The 23,798-nt window shown below is 33.6% G+C and overlaps 1 protein-coding gene and 1 long non-coding RNA gene across 2 annotated transcripts; both read right to left on the reverse strand.

Annotated features, from left to right (window-relative positions):
* Positions 1–18: 18 nt before the first annotated feature.
* LOC129875039 (allantoate deiminase 2) lies at positions 19–5,799 on the reverse strand. Its single transcript, XM_055950472.1, has 12 exons — positions 5,569–5,799; positions 4,652–4,740; positions 4,283–4,386; positions 4,127–4,211; positions 3,895–4,011; positions 2,184–2,293; positions 1,999–2,104; positions 1,810–1,896; positions 1,085–1,327; positions 846–971; positions 610–771; positions 19–319 (listed from the first exon to the last, which is right to left on the reverse strand). Exons 1-12 carry the CDS (start codon positions 5,687–5,689, stop codon positions 197–199), a joined length of 1,473 nt encoding a protein of 490 aa, XP_055806447.1. The 5' UTR covers positions 5,690–5,799; the 3' UTR covers positions 19–196.
* A 12,251-nt stretch (positions 5,800–18,050) lies between these two features.
* Positions 18,051–20,331, reverse strand: LOC129874076 (uncharacterized). Its single transcript, XR_008762832.1, has 3 exons — positions 20,150–20,331; positions 19,245–19,286; positions 18,051–18,407 (listed from the first exon to the last, which is right to left on the reverse strand). It is a non-coding gene; the product is annotated as an uncharacterized LOC129874076 (long non-coding RNA).
* Positions 20,332–23,798: the final 3,467 nt, after the last annotated feature.

The following is a 23,798-nucleotide window of genomic DNA, read 5'->3' on the forward strand; positions in this document are numbered from 1 at the left end:
TGCATGTCATATCCCCAATTACTCGAATCAAGACTTTTGATAACGGTGGTTCACATTAAGTAACAGGCCAACTTGCTTTATTGCTAATATACATTCTCATTACTGCAACTATGGAAGTCGAATCGGTACATCTATATACAAAATGGGATAATGAATGGCAAACTAGCCTACTAGGTGCATTGCAAAATGCCAGCAATTACAAGAGTGTCTCCAAAAATGCAAGGACTGCCATTCCAGCAGCCCAAACATCATCATCCAATACATGTTCTGCAGGAGAATGGCTGATGCCTCCACGACAACGCACAAATAGCATTCCCACCTAATGAAAAGTAGCCAATCTTTAATACAAAAAAGAAAGAAAATCACATAAAAGTGTCAATGGGTTAAAAATATGAAAGACCACGGTTCAAATCTTAGTAGAGACAGTAGAGACAAACAACACCAGTCACTAGGTGATTTCTTCCTGTATGGAGTTATCCAATACCTCTGCTGGTAGGAGATACCAAGTATATGATGGAGTAGTTTAGGTGCACAAGGTGGATTGGATTAAAAAATGAAAAAAAAAATCATGTCCAAAGTCATAAAATACAAGGTGTGAATATAACTCACCTTGGTTAGATGAGACATGGCCATTGCATCATGTCCTGCTCCACTCATCAGTACAGGAACATCACCTGGATCCTCACCAGTAATTCTTTTCAAAGCAGTATAAGATGCAGATTTTAGCTGTGTACTCAGGCCAGGATCGCAAACCACAGCATTTGCATCATGCTAAACCAACAAGATAAGTATTAGTCATGGAACATGCTTCAGTCAACACTACATATGATCTAGGAATCTCTCACCTTTCTCTCAACGCTACAGAAGACGGAACGCCTATCACACATATGGTAGAGTCTATTGGAGAACTCATAAATTATAGCTTCTCGTCCTGTGTCATCCATTGCACGTACATCTATGGTGAATGTCACCTGTAAAAAATGCACATATAGTAATGAACATTCAAGAATTTCGAATACTTACCCTGTATGGATAACAAACAACAATATGTAACTTGCATGTCAGCAGTTCAAGGAGTACTTGCCTGGCCTGGAATGACATTACTTGCACTTGGCCAAGTTGATATCTCTCCAACAGTACAGACCAGAGATCCTGCAAGAGATTCCACTGTTGAAGATGCACATTGACCATCATATGACAGATAATAGTCAGGTTGTTTACAAAGACTTTCCAGAAATACAATTAATTCAGCAGCTGCAACCATAGGATCCTGTCGCATATTCATTGGTACTGTCCCAGCATGTCCTTGTGTGCCTCTCACTGTCACCTACAATGCTTAATTCAAAAGGTCTGGTCAAGCAAGCATTACTTAAAACAAAGTTTAAATGTGGCAGTGTATCCAAAGGAGATGTTAGTTGTGACAAGTGGAAGTACCCAAGCTGTAGATTGTGCCAAGAACACATTTCTCACCCTTTAGAGCTCCAATTCAACTATTCCCCCTTACTGATCAACGATTAATTGGCCAAGGGCTTGAAATATGATTTTGATTTAATCAGTTGCAATCTTTAGAAGTTAGCTTCAATGTACCAAAGTAAAATCCAATTCTCCCATGGCAAGGATCATCAAGATTCCACCTTGGAGTTAAGATTAAGCTCAGTAATACATAATATTACTTTTCAATTTTGTAACATCATCTCATCACAAAACCAGTACTACTAGAGCATTAAAACGTGCTCCTACTAAGTTACATGAACAAACTTAGAATAAAAGTAGATGACAGATGAGAGGTGGTAGGGTAAGAATACACACCTTCAACCTTGTCTGCCCTGCAATGCCTTTTACCGAACCAAGAGGGAGACCAACATTCTCCAGTACAGGTCCCTGTTCAATGTGAACCTGCGAAAGACCATTAGAATAAGATCTATCATCAGCAAACTATGTTACCAGGGATCTTATAAAGTAAGACTTTGATATGATATATCAAGAACTATTATTGACCTCAACATAGCCCCAAACAGATTCTGGTTCATATGTGAGCTGCAAAAGGTTTTCTTCTGCAGTCTCTATAGAACTTGCTCTCAGAGCACCTTGCACTGTCACACCACTGAAACACTTGCACATTAGTATACTGGGACACAATAGCTATACGAACAAAGAGAAGCTTTTGGGTTAGCCATACAAACTTCTTATCATGTACTTGCAACGCTGAAACTGGTAATATGCCAGCAATAGCTGCACTGCCCAAGAAGGTTGACTGAAACCTTACTCCCTCCTCATCACTAAATGCAATTACCTGCAAAATATAACATAAGAAAATTGTAATATTTAATACTAAAAAGCAGGAGAAACTAGATATTCTATGATATGATATTAACTGAAAATGAAAGCTGCAAGACGGAAGGAATACAAAGGAGAATTGACAGCAATTACACATTAAGCAACTAACACTACTATTTGTGCTGTAACACTTGCTACAACTGCTCCCGTATGCACCCTCCAACTCCTAATAATCCTGCTACCACAAATGATCACTGGTGATATTAAATTACTTCAGTTCTTTTGCCAATATCTAGTTCTAGACACATTATGGTGCAAAAGTGTTATTGCACAAATTATAATGATTATGGATGTGGAAATAAATTCTTCACGAAGAGTTCCTTTTTCAGTTAATAGATCTTACAAAGGTTGTACATTGTTAGATATAACTTAATTCTCCCCTTGAAGATCTAAATTATGTCGAGTACCTGAAAATAAAGAACGTAAACTCAAATTTTGCCTGTTCAAGGTTATAATGTTTCAAAGAGGACAGAACATACTTTTTGAAGCTAGGGTTAGATGACCAAGAGGGGGGAAATACACAGCTCATCAGTGATTTCACACATCTCTAAGTTGAAAGACAATAGATGATCAAGAGTGGGGAAATACACAGCTCATCAGTGATTTCACACATCTCTAAGTTTGAAAGACAAGGAGATAAGGAAAAGAAGATGAAAGATGCAAGAAGAGGAAGAACGAAAACCAGGGAATGTTAATACATACTCCAAAACTCTCATAGATGGATTTGATATTGTCACCGTGAAGCTTACTACTATACGTCAGCAAGCATCAACTCAATAGTTGTGATAATTTTTAAAAGCTTATTATCATAGGATTCTATTTGATCATAATGATATTTTTTCTTTGGTAATACCATAACAATCTTTGTGCACTTTCTTGTACTCTAGCTCCCAAGTTCTTCTCTCATCGGTCAACTAATTAGTTATCTAGCAGCAGGAGGCATATGTCTACCTAACTGATTGCATATTCATTTTTTTTTTTGAAACTGGTATTGTAACTGATTTGCATATTCATACGTGTGAACAAATATCTACAGTGAAAAGAGAGATAGCATAATGATAGAAACCTCAGGTAGTAAGGAAATATCTACCTCATTATTCAACAGACTAGACTAGGTTAGTCAAGCCAGAGATCTAACAAGTATATTAACCCCATTTTCCACTTTCATCGCCTCATATGCAAGTCACATTTTCAATGGAGCTTACAACCAATTAGCTTCTGGGATGAATTGGTTTTAAGTGTCAACCCCAAAACAAAATTGTAACCGTCTGAAACTTAGCAGTCGACACCAGAACATAGCCCAAATTTATGGGAAAGCAGTACCTTAACTTTTTGGAGCTAAGTTAAGGAACAATTACTTTTTGGAGTTCAGATTGAGCACTTCTGCTAACAATTTTGTCTTTAGGAGACAAATAAAATACAGTGCCCCCACTCCTAAAAAATGCATTATTAATGTCATTGAAAAAAAAAATTACCTTCCGGTTGCAACGAAGAATAACAAGACAGAAAACATGAAAGACGATGACATTCCAGGCTAACATGTTTTATGTGCCTCACCTCAACTGGCCGCCGGAGTTTACCCAACCTTCCAGAGGAATTCAATGCCTTTAATGCAGATATTGCACAAATTATGCCCAAAGAGCCATCAAAGAATCCAGCATCAATAACTGTATCCTGTTCTAACACAAAATATTCAATGTCAGGTTATTCTGCAGCATCTCGAACTAGTAATGCTGGGAAGCAAAACAAATCTACTATAAGAAGAAGATATAAGTAATCAATGCTTCACCAAATGAGAGCCAATTAACAAAGCCTTTTCACTTGGATTAATTCCTTCAGCCCGACCATGGACATTGCCCATTTGGTCCACCCACCTGGAACCAGGAGTGCTCTCAATTAAGTTTCTGAAGCATTAAAAATACAGTAAGATAAGTCGAAAACATACGTTTTCAAGCCCGCATCTTCCATCCATGCACGAAGAAGATTTCCTGCTCTGATTGATGCAGGGCTCTGGAAGGTCCTTTCTAGGTAGCCATTTGCATCACTTACCTGCCACACAACACAAAAATCTGTTACTTGGACACTTCTACTTTTGAAGGACATGACAAGAAATAGCAGCAAAACAAGTAAAAAAAAATGAAAGCAAACGGTTACACTGCAGAAATCAGTATTTTAACATTTGAGAACTCTCATTGATGCATAATGTATTGCACTCTAAGAAAGATAAAACTCAGTTAAGATACAAGAAAAAATGCTTCCCAGGAAATTTGTCTTCCAGTATTAATGATTAAAGCAGTTTGCCTTGCTTTGATACCTTTCCAAGCTCATTGAGTCTTGCAACAGCTTCCTCCTTGAGAATTTCAGGGAACAGATCATACTTTAAGCCTTCTGTATTTTCAGCACCTAATCGTCACAAAAAGCACTACATTATTACAGATTTGAGGTATTTAGTATAAAAAAGAGCAACTAAATCAGGGTTGGGGAGGAAGTTAAATGTGATGAAAAGGGAACAATTTTTTGTGCAATAACGAACACAACTTTTGGGTATTTGAAAGAATCAATTTTTATAGAAAAGACAAATAATTGTGCACATCGCTTAATGCTACGATTCAAAACATAATGAACTGAAAATGGCATGAATATGCAAACAAGTGAGAACGTATAGGGACTAATATTTCCAGTAGAGAACCTTGTCAATCATAATTCTTATGAAACAGCTAGTATAATTTCAAGCTATGTTGCTCAGACTCTCCAAAAATGTTGACTCATCCATGTCGAATCCTCCAAAAATGCACTACTTTTGGAGGATCCAATATGCAGGCACCATAGACATTTTTGAAGATTCGGAGAAACATATATTTCAAGAACACAAGGACCAGCTACCTAAGCAAAAATAGCTCACAACCTGATTTCATTTTCACGATAAAGAAAGCATCTTTTTTCTAAAAAAGAATCAAATCAACACATAAACTTCAAAACCTAGTAAAGTCAGAAAGAATATACTTCAACATTTACACGCAAGCTGCCCACCTGGAAGACTGGAGAGAAAAAGGGGGAAAAAGATACAAATACTTGCAAAAGCATCACATTTCTAAATCATTTCTAAAGATTCTACTAAAATTACCAACAACCTTAAACATACATTTGGAGCAAAGATATTAAAGGGGTTCATTTATTACCCATAAGGGTCTCAAAATCACAAGTTTACATGTCAAGAAAAGCAATAATTACCAGATAATGTGTTAGCCATGGCGAACAAAGGAGAAAGAAGAAGAAAGAAGGATAAGATTGAAATAGAGTTCTTCATGATTGCATGAGAAATTGCAAATGAGGTAGTCATAGGAGCCGCCATGGCTGCTTGCTGCAAGGCTTATGGAGGAAACAAGCAAGCAAACAAGGCCACGGCACTCCTCAAATTGGAATGGGAGAAAGATAAAATGACTTTAGATTGTGGAAATCCAATAGAGGTCACAACTATTTATTTGTTCGTGACTCGTGAAGGCTCTACTTGCCTCTTCTTTTTTGGTTTTCTTGACCATGTGGCTCCAACAAGATGCTGTGGGTCACACAAAATATTCATCCTATAATTTATTTTAATTTTAAAAATATTCCGTCATTTCCTTTGTCTCGATCTTCAGGACACCTACAGCTGCTAAATGAGTCTCCTAGTTGAAAAAAAACTATTAATTTATTAATCATGAGTTATTAATTTTATTTAATTATATTAAATTATCAATTCTTAATGATTTGAGATTTTTTTTAAATTGATTAATTAATAACTTGATAGTAAATTAATAAATTATATTTTTTTAATTTGTGGTTATTTCAAACTTTGATTATTTTTTATAACGTTTCAGTGTTTGTTTTTGAGCAAGATGCAATATGTCAACTCAGATTCATGGCTTATTTGGTTTGTCATCTTGTTTTTATGTGATTTTCAATTTTATTGGTGTCAAATATTAATGGTTAAATCGATAACGATCAATAACTGATAAATTGATAAACGATAAGCTAATAACTTAATAATTCTATAACAATTTAGCATATCTACAAATCGATAGCCGATAAGTCAAATCAATAAATTTTCAATATTAAATCGAACCAACTGATATGCAGCCATACGAGTACGTGTTTAATTTCAAAGATTGATTTTTATTTTTACTGGTTACCTTTCACATATAAAGAAAGGAAAATTATTTTATTCTTATTTTATCCTCAATATTAATTATTTATTTGAAAACATTTCCAAAGACTATGCATCAGTTAATACGGACATTATGATAAAAATACTCATCTTAATCATTATTTCTTTAAAAACATGTAAAATTCAAAATAGACAAGTAAAATAAATGGTAGAATTATATTGTGTTAATCCCTCTGTTTCAATTTGTTTGTTTTACTTTCTTTTTAAATTCATTTTTAAAAATGTCTCTTCCCATTTTTTGGAAACTCTTTAATTTTAATTTTTTCACAACATGTTTAAAACAACAAAATTAAAAAATATTTTAATATATTCTACGTATATTTAATTTAAGACCAGAATCTTCATTCATTTAGTTTGGAATACAACTTTTCAAATTTGCAAAATTGCAAGAAATCATTTTCATAAAATTTTAAATTTTTTTAAGCTGCAAATATTCAAATGTTATAATATATTTTCTCAGTCTAACAAGGTAGAAATCGAATACCTTATTAACAAGGTAAACATTTAGATAGAATTGTTTGTTCGATGATTTAATACGCATTGCTTATATTGGATATTAGATTTGAATCGAATTAACGGTTTTTCCTACTTATTAAATTTGAATCGAATATATGTTTTTCCTTTATTTTTACTTTGGAAACAAAACTCCTTTATTTTTTTCGTTTTTGATTTATCCACTACAACAAAAGAAGCACCCAGTTTCTATTATACTGCTATAGTGAAGTAAGCCTCCTTTTTTTTTTTTTATTTACAATTTTAATAAGTAAAAATAATATCATTAGAACACTATTTATTCTTTTACCCGATATTGCTCTTGATACGATTATTATTGAAGCAACAGTTTTTGAGAAAATATTTAATCAATTAAAAATATTATAACTAGCGCACTATTTTATTTAAATTACAATGAATAATAGTATGATTTAATAGAATTCCTCTGATTCTTCTTTCCGTAAATATATTTAAAAAAAATTGAGTTTGATGAATTTAAATTTAAGGACTCAATTTTTTTTTCTAATTCCAAGTCACGATTTTGTTATCTTTGAGGAGAAGTGATTAGACAGAACATGCTATATCTTAGCTTGCCAAGAACATGATCTTAGATAGGAGAATATGAAAGTCGAAAATTCTAGTAGAAGATTACTACTTTAAGAGTGTGTTTGATATGAAGGAAATGTTTTCCAGTTTTTTTATATTTGGTTGGCTTAAATATTTTGGAAAATGTTTTCCAAATCAACTTATTTTTCTTAAATTTGAAGAAAATGACTTCATTTCAAAAACTAAGGAAAACATTTTCAAAGCTCTCCTCCAATCTCAAATTACAATGTTTTCTTCTCACCCCACCCCACCCGACCTCCTCCCCCCAAAAAAATTAAAATTTCTTTCTCAAGAAAAAATGAAAAAATTATTTTTGAAATTTTTATTTTTTTTACTCATCCCTACGCCGACCACCCAACCCCCCAAAATAATTTAAAACTTTACTTTTTTGAAAAATATTTCAAAATTTAAAATTTTTATTTTTTTTACCCCACACCTACCCTTCCCTCTTCTCCCCTCACCGCGCAACCCCCCCCCCCCCCATCCCACAAAAAAATTAAAAATTTATTTTTGAAAAATATTTTAAATTTTGAAAATTTCATTTTTTTTACCCCGATCCCCTACCAGCCCACCACCCACCAGTCCCCCTCCCTCCCGCTCCACACACACACAAAAACAATTAAAATTTATTTTTGAAAACATTTCAAATTTTGAAAATATTTCAAATTTTGAAAATTTCATTTTTCTACCCCACCCCATCCCCTACCCCGACGCCGCCCCACCCACCCCACAACCCCCCCCCCCCCACACTCACCCATAACAAAATAAATTAAAAATTTGTTTTTGAAAAATATTTCAAGTTTTAAAATTTTCATTTTTTCACCCCCACCCCTAACCCTGACCCCGTGCTACCCCCCCCCCACCCACTCCCAAAAAGATTAAAAAATTATTTTTTAAAAAAATCAAATTATTTGAAAGTTAGATCCGGAGTCGGGTGTAGTCGGATTTCGGTTCAAAAGTTAGGATCGAATCTAAATTTGAAAGTCAAATCTTGAGTTGAAAGTCGAGTGGAGTCCAAAATCAAAGGTTGGGATCAGATCCTGAGTCAATTTACTATGGTTGATTTTCATGTGGGAAACTATTTTCCTAAAAGTATTTTCTACTGTCTAGCGAAAAATGAAAGATATTTTTCTAAAAAATATTTTCATTTACTAACCAAATAATAAAAAATATTTTCCGAAAAATATTTGTCACTCACCAACGAAACATGAAAAAATAAGTTAGAAACCAACTTATTTTTCAAGAAAACATTTTCCATGAAAAACATTATCCTTCATACCAAACACACCCTAAAACTTGCAAACAAATGTTTGAATGCTTGTACTTTATGGAGGGATCTTAATATGAATTACGGTCTTCCTTCTGCATTATGGAGACCTATATTTAAAGGGATGGATGATACAAAGGAGTTGTGATGAGAAAAAGATCATTTACTTTAATTTGATTAATAAAATTGAATTACCCCTTATCAAATTGAAGTTGTCACAAAATCGTATTTGATTAGTCAATTGTATACCTGGTGCATTTTTATTGACATTAATTATTTTCTGCATTAATTTGACCTAACATATCATATCATTTTACGTATAGCATAAGTTTGTGTTAGTACGATAACATGTGCTTGTTATTCGTCATTCCGCGATAATAACAACTCAAATAAGTAAACAATCATCCTTGCATTCTAAATTTATTTTTGTGTTCTTATATATCATGTTTGATCTTAGTTTATTATGTCAATATTCTTTATCATATATGTTTAAAATGTGAAAAATAGAATATAGCTAGTTGCTAAAATAACACTTCATATCGATCAAAATACTAACACTTCGTTTGGCAGGATGGTTGTTATGTATTATTTCATAATGTATTGTATTGTATTGTAGTGTCGTACTATATTGTTTTAATGAATACAATACTTGAATAGATTGTATCGTTCTTTGTCGCCACATAATGTCACATATCCATAATTTGAATCACAAATTACCTACAAAAAAAGTTGGGTACGTGGTAGAGCTACTATAAAAAGATAAGGTAAAAGATAAAATAGAATTATTAAATAATAACAACAACAACAACAACCCAGTGAAATCCCACAACGTGGGTCTGGAAGGGTAAAGTGTACGCAGACCTTACTCCTACCAAGGTAGGACGGCTGTTTTCGGGAGACCCTCGGCTCAATAAAAACATAACAAACGGTCACATAAGGTTAAGAAATTCAAAGCGCTATGGGGTAATAGATAACGAAAGCGTCACAAATACAATAGGGTAATCAAAGTATAGAAAGTAGTATATAATAATAGAAATAACAGCAATAACAGAAATCAGAGCACAAGAAATCGTAATGCACTATTGCGACTACGAATAGGGAAAGATAACGAGATTATGTACTAGCTTTCTACCCAAATATGGGTCCTCCACACCCTCCTATCTAAGGTCATGTCCTCCGTAAGTTGTAATTGAGTCATGTCCTATGTAATCACCTCTCCCCAATACTTCTTCGGTCTACCCCTACCTCTTTTGTACCCATCCATGGCCAACCTCTCACACCTCCGCACTGGGGCACCTGTGTCTCTCCTCTTCACATGCCCAAACCATCTCAGACGCATTTCTTGCATCTTGTCTTCCACCGAGGCCACTCCCACCTTGTCCCGAATAGCCTCATTTCTAATCCTGTAGCTCCTGGTGTGCCCACACATCCATCTCAACATTCTCATCTCGGCAACTTTTATCTTTTGAACGTGAGAGGTCTTAACTGGCCAGCACTCTGCCCCATACAACATAGCCGGTCTAACCACCACTTTGTAGAACTTTCCCTTAAGTTGTGGTGGTACCTTCTTGTCACATAGCACTCCGGAAGCGAGCCACCATTTCGTTCACCCTGCCCTAATACGATGTGTGACATCATCGTCAATCTTCCCGCTGCCTTGCATGATAGACCTAAGATACTTGAAATTACTTCTCTTTTGGATGATCTGGGCACCAAACCTAACTTCCACGCCAACCTCCTAAAGTGTCTCACTGAACTTGCACTCTAAGTACTCTGTCTTGGTCCTACTCGGCTTAAACCCTTTAGACTCCAAGGTATGTCTCCAATTCTCCAGCTTAGCATTAACACCACTACGAATCTCATCGATCAGGACTATGTCGTCAGCGAAAAGCGTACACCATGACATCACACCAAATCAGTCGCTAGATAAAATAGGTCTTTTCATTGTTATCTAATGATGAATTTACACGATACGATACATAAAATTTAAGTAATAATAAAAACAAATGCTATATTTAATTTAATAATACAACAACAACATTATCGGGAAAATTCCACAAGTATGGTCTAGGGGAGGGTAGGATGTATGCAGACCTTATCACTACCTCATGGAGATAGAGATGTTGTTTTCAAAAGATCCTCGATTCAAAAGTCACAGCCCCAAAGCAGAGAGAATAACAATATATATATATATAACATAATGGCAAAAAAAGACGAAAAATGATGCAATTTAATAATATAATAAAATGAATGACGACCATCCAAACAAAGTGTAAAGAGGGATAAATAAAGAGGCCGGGGTCCCTTTAATTTGGATCAAGTGGAATATGTACGTTACTAGAAGAGAAAATAGCCAAAGCCCCCCATCTATATTCGAATTTTCAACTACACACATAAATTTTAAGAGAGTCCTATCACCCCTTGGACTGTTTAAAAATGAAACAATTACCTCTCTAAATGCTTAGCTGACAAAATGAGTGCATTTCACTCTCTTTGAGAGAGCGAGCATCAAAAACTATTATTAAAATTTTATTTTTAATATCTCATTTTAATAAATATATGTATTTTTAATTATTTATTTTTCTTATTTGTTTTCTTTCTTCTCGGTAGCAACATAAACCAGATCACTCCATCATTCGTCATCTCTAAATCGGTGCCACCACCATCTCCACCCCATTCATCATTGTTGATTTCAGACAAATTTTCAAATTCATGTAAAACACTCGCAAAACCAATCAAACTAAATTAACTATAGATAAATTTACATATATTTGTATCACCCTAAAAGACTTTGGATCAGAATTAAGAAAAATCAATCTGGGTTTAAATGAACTCCAAATGAACCCACAAAAAAAGAAAAAAAAAATATTTTTTTACTAATAGATCCTTTAATTATTAATCTCAAATCTCAATCAATCAACTACATCTCAGAAATTGTCGATATCAATCTCGTTAAGTCTTCAATCGTCGGTGAATCAATCTTTTCCTCTTCGAAATTATTGTCGTTGTCATCGACGATGATGTGGAAGACATCGTTGGCTCCTCCTCCTCATCTTCCTTGAGAGGATTGCTCATATCTGGTGACCTCCATTAATGGTAATACACCGACCCGTTCGTCCTCTCTCTCCCCTTTTCCTTCTTTTTTTTAAATTTATTTTCTAGGTTCTCCGAAGAGCAAAGCTCAAATATCTCTGGACGAGCTCTGCAATCACTATTCACCCCTCTTCCTCAAAGATCTAGTTTCAATGGACTCATGGTGTTTTAGTGATGGTGATAATGATGAAAGTACTTTGGGTGTTTGAAGGGATGGGTGAGAATATAGAAGAAAAGAGTACAGAATTATAAAAGTTGAAAAACAAATTGATGAATTTTCCACGTGTTAAATGCGTGAAATTCACATGCCAACATAGATCTGGTTATGTCTTTTTAAGGTTATAATTATTTTATTTTTAAACAGTTCAGATGATAAAATTCCCATAAAATTTAAATGTATAATTAAAAATTCAATATAAATTGAAGGGACTTTTCACTATTTTCCCTTACTAGAATGTATGGAAAATGCACAAGATATATGAGCTGTCTGATTTCTGAAAATGCCTGCGAGCTTTTATTAAGTTGGGATACTATTTGCAAACATAAGTAAGAGCGTGTGTCAATTGATTTATTTTAAATAGTTTTTGATTTTCAATCCTTTGTTTTTATTTTTAGAGGTGTTCAATAAAGACTAAAAAATAATTTTAAGCTAAAAACGTACAAAAATAAAAAGTCAAAAGTTGGATAAAATATATTTATGGCTTTTAGCCTTTAGCTTATAGGCTACTTAAAAAAAGCTAATTCAAACACCAGTGGATTATCCGAGCGGAGCCAATTGGTGCAAAGGGTTCATCTAAATCTCTTCCGTAAAAAAAATTAAACTATATATCTAAAATTAAAATTATATTATATATATATATATATATATATATATATATATATATATATATATATATATATAATAGATGTTGAATTTTCTTAAATTCTTGGTATGTTTGCTTCTTTATGAAAAAGGGAAAAAAGTTAAAATAACGATCATATTCTTACGTGAAGTCTAATTTGATAATTGGATCCAATTTGGGGTCTTTAAAAGATAGGCAAACAACACAAATTTTATTATTTTAGGGATTAATTATGTGCCTTTTTCTGAGTTTTCGAAATTATCATTCGTATCAGATTTCAATCCCAAGATACATGTATCTGGCGTGTCCTGATACATGCATTTTATCTATATTGAGTCATAATTATGTGCAATTTATTTTAAATACAGTGTATCCAAGTTGATTCAGGTGTACTTAGGATACATTGACTCTCTTCGTCGCCTCTCGCCCCTCTCACTATGTATATCTATTTCAGAATATATTTGATATCCCAGATACATGTATCTCTTTCGCTCGCTTCTCTCTATGTATCTAGGTTTATTTGACTTGAAATCTGGTATGAAATTATTAATTAGTGAGACAATGTGTGATAATTTCAAATTATAGAAAAAATTAGTAAATATGATAAAAATATTTGTGTAAATAGACAGTTTTTCCAAAAAATAGATTGAGAAACTATTCTACGATGATCTTCGGCTCAATGTAATATTGGGTTGATAGATGAATTTCACAAGATATGAAAACTTGGGCCTGAAAATACCAAGATAGAAAGTTTCCAAATTATTGAGAGGTACAACTATACAATAAGTCTATTAATTCATGATTATGTAAAGCCAAACATATGATATTTTCCCACTTCTTTTAAATGTTTCCAAATTTCACTTAATTTATTGAAATTACATACAAAGAACGTCACCTACTTTTAAATCTTTCAAAATTTTCAAATATTTGCTTTTCACAATGTTTGGGCTTTTGTTGGCTCTAGACATTGTAGACTCAGTGGATTTGACGAAGGAAGCTCCATTATTTACGGCCCAACATGATGAGCCCAAAAGAATGAGCGCACACGTCTTAATCTTAAGTATATAATTGACATAGATATACAAAGAAAAAATTTAATAAATGACGTATTTAATAATCGACATAGTGTGTATATATTTATGAAAATGGAAGATTTTTTTAAGGGAAAGTTGTACGTTTGATCGCTTGCAAAAAAAAATCACAACCGTTAGCCTGATATATATACATATATTATACACTAAACTAATAAAAAATATATATCTTATATTTATATGTACATTAATAAGCATACAACAACAACATACCCATTGAATATACATTAATATACAAAAATAAATAAATTATCGGCTACACAGATTCCCCTCCTTTTTTACTAATGTGTAATCTGAATTAATTTGGGCTAAGAATTATCTATCATGCTATCGGCAATTTTTATTTTATTTTGGATTGTAAGATTAGAATATAATTATTTACATTAAAATGAAGCTTTGAATATAATGAGAAGAAAGTACTATATATAATCTGCCAATTTTAAATGTATCAATACTAAATATTTCTAAGACTAAAAAAGCTTTACAAATATGAGCAATCTAATAAAGCCAAGATAGTTGAATCTGATTCTCAATTTTTTATCAATATGATTAACAAAAAAATGAAGATCCCTTGACACATACAGTAAATTTTTGTGGGTACAATTTGTTTGTGTGGTTCAATATTCATTGGGATACCTTTTTTTTTCTTCATCCGTATTCGATATTCATATTGGATGTCGATTAAATCTGAATTCGCTCTAGGAAGTATCACATTGAGGGAGTAAAACGCTCCCTAACAAAGACGATTCCTTACCCAAAGGGACTCAAACTCGAGATCTCTGGTTAAGGATGAAAAAGTATCTACCAGTCCACCAATAACAAACAAACCAATTAAAAAGCAACTCTTCTTTTTCTTTATTTATTATTATTTATTGATTTATTTACTTTAACATGAAGAAGCAGTTGGGACTACCCAACTCTTCCTTTTTCTTTCTCGTTTGAATGGCATCGTTCTATAAAATATAGTTAGCTACATTTATTAAATGCTACAATAAAAAAAGAAAAATATAGAACTATTAAAGTGTCATGAGTAAATTGCATTCATAAATAAAATAAAATAAAAGTCGTTGATTTATAAATTACACACACGAATATTATAAAACACTAATTTTAGAAGAGGAAGATAATCTAAAAATTTAGTGAGGCATAACTCTTTGAATAGTTATTTTAATAATAATTGTGTTTCATTTCAATAAGTTGAGGTATATATGATTTTATTGTGCTATTATCGCCTTATTTACGTCTTATTTAATTAGTTCAATATATCATAAAAATAATAATTTTCTCTAGCACAAGAAGTTGTTTATATTTTGCATTGACATGTAATTAAACCCCCATCATTTTTAATACCTCTAAACAGGTAATTAAACCCCATCATTTTTAATACGACGAATGCTTATTTAATCACACAAAAAAAATCATATTACTAAAATAGTTTCCTAGAATAATTTCTAGCACTGACTTATATCAATTTATGTATTTGCTCATAAATAATACACCAATAAGTAGTATTTACTTTCCCGTTGTTATTTCAACATAAAGTTCTCTAATTGTGAGACTAAATGACTAACAAATTTTATTTTTCACTATTTCTATCACAAATGTTAGGCTTGGTGACCAGGTCATCCAAAAGAAAAGTTGTTTCAAGTACCTTGGGTCTATCATGCAAGGCAGCGGGAAGATTGACGAGGATGTCACACATCGTATTGGGGCAGGATGGATGAAATGGAGGCTCGCTTCCGGTGTACTATGTGACAAGAAGGTGTCACCAAAACTTAAGGGCAAGTTCTAAAAATTGGTGGTTAGATCAGCTATGTTATATGGGGCGGAGTGTTGGCCAGTTGAGGTCTCTCACGTTCAAAAGATGAAAGTAGCCGATATGAGAATGTTGAGATGGATGTGTGGGCATACTAGGAGTGACAAGATTAGAAATGAGGCTATTCGAGACAAGATAGGAGTGGCCTCGGTGGAAGACAAGATGCGGGAAATGCGACTGAGATGGTTTGGTTATGTAAAGAGGAGAGACATATATGCCCCAGTGCGGAGGTGTGAGAGGTTGGCCATGGATGGTTTTAAAAGAGGTAGGGGTAGGCCGAAGAAATATTGGGGAGAGGTGATTAGACAGGACATGACGCAGTTACAACTTAACGAGGACATGACCTTAGATAGAAGGGTGTGGAGGACCCATATTAGGGTAGAAGGCTAGTACATAGTCTCGTTATTCTTCCTTATTAGTAGGCTCATTAGCGCACTATAATTTCTTGTGCTCTGACTTCTGTTTTTATCTCTCTATTACTTTCTGTACTTTGATTACTCTATTTTATCTGTGTCGCTTTCGTTATTTGCGTTATTCGTTATTTGCTTTCCCATATCGCTTTGAACTTTTTAACCTTATCTGACCTTTTTTTATGCTTCTTTTGAGCCAAGGGTCTCTCGGAAACAGCCGTCCTACCTTGGTAGGAGTAAGATCTGCATACACTTTACCCTCTTCAGACCCCACGTTATGGAATTTCACTGGGTTATTGTTGTTGTTGTTATTTCTATCACAAATATAAATCTTTTTTTCTTTTATTGATATATATGTTTCTCCAAAAAGCAACTAGCTCAACAAAATCTCTAACTAGGTACCAATCAACTGTTGTTGCTCAACAACAAATGAGAAGACATCAACTAATTAAGACATGAATAAATGTTTAAGAGAAACTGTGAATCAACTTTTAGCATTATTTTAAAAAAACAAATCTAATCAACATTTTTTATAATAAAAGGAAATCAAGATTTTAAATAAAATAAAATATAGTACAATGATGATTAGCCAAAAAGAAGTTAAACTTACATTGAGTACTTTGGTAACCTAGTAACAAACTATCTAACTAATTTTGACAACATGAATGGGATGGATAACCATTTTCTTGTTTTAGTATTCATTATCTAAGGGACAAGTAACTTTGGCCCATGCCATATTTCTTAATAAAAACATAGTACTCCCACCGTTTTAATATATTTTTGTCCTATTTCCCTTTTTAACCTGTTTTTTTAAAAAAACTTTTTTTTTGTAATTTTTTAAGTTTAATTTTTCACATTACAGACATAAAATTAAAAAATATTTTGATATATTTTATAAATTTTTATTTTAAGACCAGAAGTGTAAACAGAAAAATCATATTGAAACTGAGAATTCGATTCAATGTAATGAGTTCCAATTTAAATACTTAGTTTTTGAATCACATGAACGGTTCTAAATATTCACAAATGACAAATTCGTTTTAGGAAAAATAAAGAAAATAGTAGTAATGAATGATGCAACAATTTATAGTCCCCTAGCTAGTTATATGAAATGTAACTTAATGCATAATTATTATTTTTAACTTATATATAAAGCTAGCACTTGTTAGATGACAAAGATCTCGTATTTGCAAGGATATAGAATTCCTCCGTAGATATTAATAAGTCTCATATGTAAACTCAAAGTCTTTTATTCTTTGTAATTAGATAGCTTTTGTTTTGTATTCAAACTCTATTGTACATCATTAGCCTTATATAAATCATACATGACAACCTTGGTTACTCATGAAAATCAACGGCTGACCTCTTCCTTTTATTCCAATTCGGTATCAAGAGCCAAGTTCTCCTCTCTTTTTTCCGCCACCATGGACAGTTCCAACCAGTCCGTTATTGCTATGGTGCAGCCACATTCCTCTTCTTCAACACATCTATCCATTATTGATTCCAACTCCCAAACAATTGCTCTTTCCGGCCTTCCGATAAAAGTTGGTCGAAAAAATTATTACGTTTGGCAATCTACTGTATACTCTTCCTTTGAAGCCTTTGATTTGGAGGATCATCTTGATGGATCTAATATTCCATCTGCCACTATCTTAACCACTACTCAGGGCACATCTGAATCCATACTAAATTCAACCTTCACTGCTAAAAAAGAGGGACAAAATCCTTCTTCTTTGGCTAAAAACTACCATGAGCCATTCTATCTGTCACGACCTAGCCTCGTAGGCCGTGACTAGTGTCCGAATTGGACACTCGTATACACACATATTATCTATTGTCAATCAACAATTAAACACGATATAGAATTTATATGGGTAGCACGTTGTCTCAAACGGTCACTTATATATATATACCAAAATTAGCTATTTCTTGGGGAGTCTTAATTGTCAAAAATAAGATAACATAATACGTAAGCCGACAAGGCTTTCACTCCGAATGTAAATGTCCAAAAACATATGCCATACTAGTACACCAGACAACATCTACATACAACCCACTCATGTGTCTACAGACCTCTAAGAGGATTAACAATAGCATATGACGAGACAGGGCCCCGCCGTACCCCCAAAATACACAAATGTATACATTATAAGGATTAGTACCAAAAGTTTAGGCTCCGAGACAATGGAGCACTTCAACCCGTTGAGTAGAATCCTAAGGTGGCGGCTCTCCAAAATAAGTATCTGTACCTGCGGGCACGAAACGCAGCCCCCCGAAGAAGGGGGTCAGTACGAAATATGTACCGAGTATATAAAGCATAAAATATCGTAAAGGAGATCACATCTGAAATAAAGATTCAGGAGTCAAGTATCATAATCAATAAATCACTGTACCTGTGTCTTATAAAATAAAGACATGCATATCATCATCATATATCGTACCTGGCCCGTTATGGGACTCGGTGTCACAATTATATCAATATATCGTCATATGTATATATATACCATACCCGGCCCTCTAGCAAGGGACTCGGTGAATAGAGTAGTGTACACTGATACCGTACCCGGCCCATTATGGGACTCGGTGCCATAATCATATCGTCATATCATTATAATATCATATTATCATATCACGTACCCGACCCTCTAGTAAGGGACTCGGTGAATAATGTAGTGGAATCCATACATGATAACATACCCGGCCTATCGTAGGACTCGGTGAATAATACCATAACAATATGCACGAATAAGGTATCATTAGCAACCTTGTGAAATTTGATCATTATCGGAGACTTAATAGAATAAGCAAAATAGTCCATCATTTGAAACTCAAGACAATAGTCATTATGAATCACACCAATTATGGATTATACTAAAATATGAATTATACCACAACATGAGTTATACCAACTAGGATGGCTGGAATCATACACATGAGTCAAGACATAACAATATAAATTTTGAAAATCAAGAACGGTAGCCATCCGAGTATATCTACGAATAAGAGTTTCTTTGGAATTTAAGCATACGTCATTCGTTCGTTTCATATGGATCATGCCAAAAGAAGAAAATGTTAACTTTACATACCTTTAGCGTTTATACGTATATGTTGTCCAATATTGTCTCAACCTATATTAAAACGTTAAGCACTATGATTAAGCTATGGACAAGAATAAAACGTAGTCTATCGTTAGTAGGTTATTTCTAAAAAAAATTGGACAACACCTCCCCTATACCGCTCACTTTTCCCACTTTCAAACCAGCCATATAATCATCAACCAACATCAACAATCCAAAATATTGACACAAAATAAGATTTATTATTCATGTTACCAAAGCAGTAAATTCGGAAGTCAAGTACCTCACGTTGTATCTAAATTTTGAAAATGAAAACGGCAAAACTGGACTTTATAACCTTCATGAAACATTTATATCTCTGTCTTAAGTTTCTAATGCAAAAGAAATCAACTCAAAATTCATTTTCTACAAAGAGATATCATCAAAATACGAACAGCTATACATGAAGGAATTTTCAATCCAGAATCTGGACAGAATTTGTCTTAAGATTCATGCTCAGTTTTCGACATAATAACAGCAGATATAGACTAAGACATAAACATAAGAGTTGTAGGTACGTGTATTAGCTTTCCAAAACATGTTTAATATCTAAAATCGAAGGTCTACACAATGAGATATTCCAGAATTACTACCAGCTACTCAATTCCAAAAACGGGTTTGAACATTCACAATCTTCATACACCTTTTTCCTCCAAATTCAAGAACAACAACTCATCAACAACATCAAAACAATATCAACCATTATTATACATCATCACTAAGATAATTCCATCTATTTAATCTACCTAAAACAATCCTTTAACCCATAACTCTCAACAAATCACCAAACTAGTTTATAACACTATTTTCTCCGTTCTAATCCGTTAAAACTCTAACTAAACTTGTTAACAATGAAAAAGAGACTTTAATATTACCTTAAATTTGCAGCACCACATAAAATCTTCTCCTTATTGGCTGATTTCTAGCTCAAATTGAAGCTAACGCGACGTACAACAATTTTCTCTTCATGAGCTTCGGATTTCGGGACTTGAATTTTGGTCGGATTTGGGATTTCTCTCAAGAACTCCCTCTCTCTCTCTCTCTGGAAATTTCCAGAATTATGTTGATCTAAAGTATGAAGGAATAGTTACAAAAAATCAGATTTAATTTTGTGGGTATTGGGCCTGACCCGAATTAGAATTGGGTTGGGCCGAATTCACTATTTAGTTTGGCCTGTCAGACTTAAAACGTCTATATCTTATTACTCCGTTATCACATTTCGTCCCACGACCTATGGTTGGAAAGATATTTCAATTATCTACAACTTTCATGTTGAGAGGTTTCCCAAATTCTCAAATTATAAAGAGGTTATGGCCTCCCGAAGTCAGCTTACCCGAAACGTAACTTTAAGAAAAATATATTTGATGGCTTCTATTTTGATTGGGCTTAAGGGTCCTTCTTGAAATGTATTTTACTACACATAAATTATTCATATAACTTGGCATCTACAATAAATCATGTCCTTTTAAAATTCAAAATTAAAAGCCCTTGAATTTATAATCGTTAGCTTACGAATAATCCAAAATGCAAAAATACGGAATGTAACACTATCCTACCCTACATAATGCACATCCGTACAGCTCATGAAGCTAGGCCATATCTTTTCAACCTCTATCAATCTCAATCTTGAGCTCGAGTCATGTAACTTCTCCACCAACTCCAAACCATCACTAAGGGCTCTTCCACCATTATGGACTATGTTGACAAGAAACTAACTATATCCCATAGTTTAGCTTTTGTCGCCCGTCCCATAACGGATGAAGAACTTATGAGCGCTATTCTGTTCGGGCTAGACTCTTCGTATGGCCCTTTTCGCTCTGCCATTAATCCTCATCTTGAGAACCTCACTACTAACTCACTTCTTGGTTTAATTCTCTACGAAGAGGAGAAACTTGTTGATGAAACCAAAGCCTTCCAACTTCAAGCCAATGTCATATCTCGTCAGTACTCCAACCGCTCCCCAATCACTGAACATCCTAATCAACAAAGTTTCACCACCTCTCAAAAATCCTCCAGTCACTCAAACAACAATAATCCCCCTCGTTCTTCTAGTAGATCGTCTTCTCACATTATCTGTCAAATATGTGAGAAACCCAATGACCATGCTCGTAATCCCTACAACCGCAAAAATATGGATACTTATCCACCTTATCGATCCTCTTACCGTCCACAAGCCAATATGGTCACTCCCTCGGCTAATATGATGTCTCCTTCGACTATTGTTGACAATTCATGGTTTGCAGACTCCGGTGCCACTAATCATGTTACATTCGACTTGTCCTAAAAAAATTACGAATCAACTAAATATAAAACATGAAATAATTAAATAAAATAAAGTTGAGAAAAGATTTTACCTCTTTCTGGACAGCGAGATTGAAGACGATGAGCGGAAGACGACTTCACCACCACCCAAAAGCTTAACGGAACTCCAATCAATAAAAGAATAAATTAAAAATTTAGACTCTAACCTTCATGGTTCGACGTTATAAAAACTCTATTCTTAGCCTAAATTTCGACTTCAATCTCCTATTTTCGTCGAAGAAAAATATAGATTGAAAGCTAAAAATTTTCACAACTTTTAGGTTGGGAACAAGAGTCCAAAATCCTAGCTAAGTAAGAAAAATTTCTAACTTTGGGATGGCTAAAATACCTTCCACTTCTTTTCCCTTCTTAATGAGAATATGAGCCTTTATGTAGGCTCCAAAAACCCCAAATTCCTCATGAATTTTCGATGTGGGAGAATGAGATTTTTTTAAAAGAAAAACTAAAAAATTCAAAAATACAAACTATAATTAAACTAACCTAACTAACATTGTATTTAGTTAAAAATAAAATCTTTTTGAGATGATTTTCGAATAACCACATAAATAGTAATCAAAGATATATTTATATAGAAATAAGTATATTATACTAAAATTTATATAACGATAAAAATAGTTAAGAATAACATGAAAATATCTTTGTTTTTATAAAGGTTAATTATTTAAAAAATGTTCGAAATTTAAAAAAAATCGATAGCTAATTTGCGTTGTGGAGGGTCAAAATTGGGTGTCAACAATGGTGACCTTTCGAGGTTGTTTACATGTCTCAACCACCAAGATTCGTTGACAAGTCTCACCCATATTTTGTGTGTCGCTTGCCGAAGGCTTTATATGGCCTAAAGCAAGCTCCTCGCACTTGGTTTCTAAAGCTTAAAACATTTCTCCTCTTGCATAGCTATACTTATTGTTACTCTGACTCATCCTTATTTGTTCGTCATACTCCCTCTTCTATGGAAGCAAAAGGTGGTAGCTCGGTCCAGCACTGAAGCCGAATATCGTGCCATTGCATTTGCCCCATCAGAAGTATCTTGGATAACCAGTTTGCTTAAGGAACTTCGATTGCCCTTTCCTCGTCCTCCCATGATATTCTGTGATAACATAAGTGCCATTTATCTCACTGCCAATCCTGTCTTTTATCAAAGGTCGAAGCATATTGAAATTGATTATCATTTTGTTCGAGAAAAGGTTGCTTGGGGCCAATTTTGTGTTCAGTACATTCCTTCCACTGATCAAATAGCTGATGTGTTTACTAAAACTCTAAGCTCCTCTCGATTTGCTCATCTGCGGTCCAAGCTCACTGTCTCCAAACCCGACATGCGCTTTCCGAGGGGTGTTAGATGATAAATATCCCGTATTTGCAAAGGATATAGGATTCCTCCGTAGATATTAATAAGCCTCATATGTAAACTCAAAGTCTTTTATTCTCTGTAATTAGGATTTGTTTTGTATTCAAACTCTATTGTACATCATTAGTCTTATATAAATCATACATGGGAGCCTTGGTTACTCATGGAAACCAACGACTGGCCTCTTCCTTTTATTCCAATTGTACTATATAATGTTTCGACGTATATATTCAAAAAGTCTAACCATTTACAAGGTTAATTAAGACTGATAATAATGCTTACTAATTAAGACATTGTCATTGATTGAAATACAGTGTAGAATGCTAGTTTCCAAAAATATTAGAAGTCTAAAATTAGAAATTTCTATTTACAAAAATGGAGCAAAATTGATTCCATGGAACACCAATTATTATAGAGTTGGTGTTGAGAACTTCCAAAAATGGAAACTTTCCACCAAAGTTTTCTACTCCTTCCGCTTCAATTTCTTTGTCTATTTTTGATTTAATTCAAAATCTCATAAAATAAAAGAAATTAAAGAAATATAGAATATACTAATATATTACATAAAAAAATGAAATTAAAGAGAGAAAAAAAAGAGATACGTGGTAAGTGTGGATTATGTTAAAATGGAAATTAATTCTGTCCTCATAAATTAAATGAAATTGTGTTTGAAAAGATCAAATAAATCCAAAAGATACCTACTGTATTTATTACACTTTAGATGAAGTCAAAAATATCAAACAAATTAGGCGTACGTACATACACTACCTAAGATTAATCCCCACCACATTGATAAAAACAAAGTAGTTATAAGGAAATAGGATCAAAATATATTTTTAAACTATTCGAAATAGAAT

The sequence above is a fragment of the Solanum dulcamara genome, chromosome 11 (assembly GCF_947179165.1).
Source record: "Solanum dulcamara chromosome 11, daSolDulc1.2, whole genome shotgun sequence".
In the NCBI taxonomy this organism is placed as follows: Eukaryota; Viridiplantae; Streptophyta; class Magnoliopsida; order Solanales; family Solanaceae; genus Solanum; species Solanum dulcamara.

Coding starts and splice junctions, on each gene's coding strand:
- LOC129875039 (XM_055950472.1), bottom strand. CDS start 5,689: ATGGCGGCTCCTATGACTACCTCATTTGCAATTTCTCATGCAATCATG. Junction 4,741..5,568: donor CATGGCTAACACATTATCTG/GTAATTATTGCT, acceptor TGTGACGATTAG/GTGCTGAAAATACAGAAGGC. Junction 1,897..1,998: donor CTGTTTGGGGCTATGTTGAG/GTCAATAATAGT, acceptor GGTCTTTCGCAG/GTTCACATTGAACAGGGACC.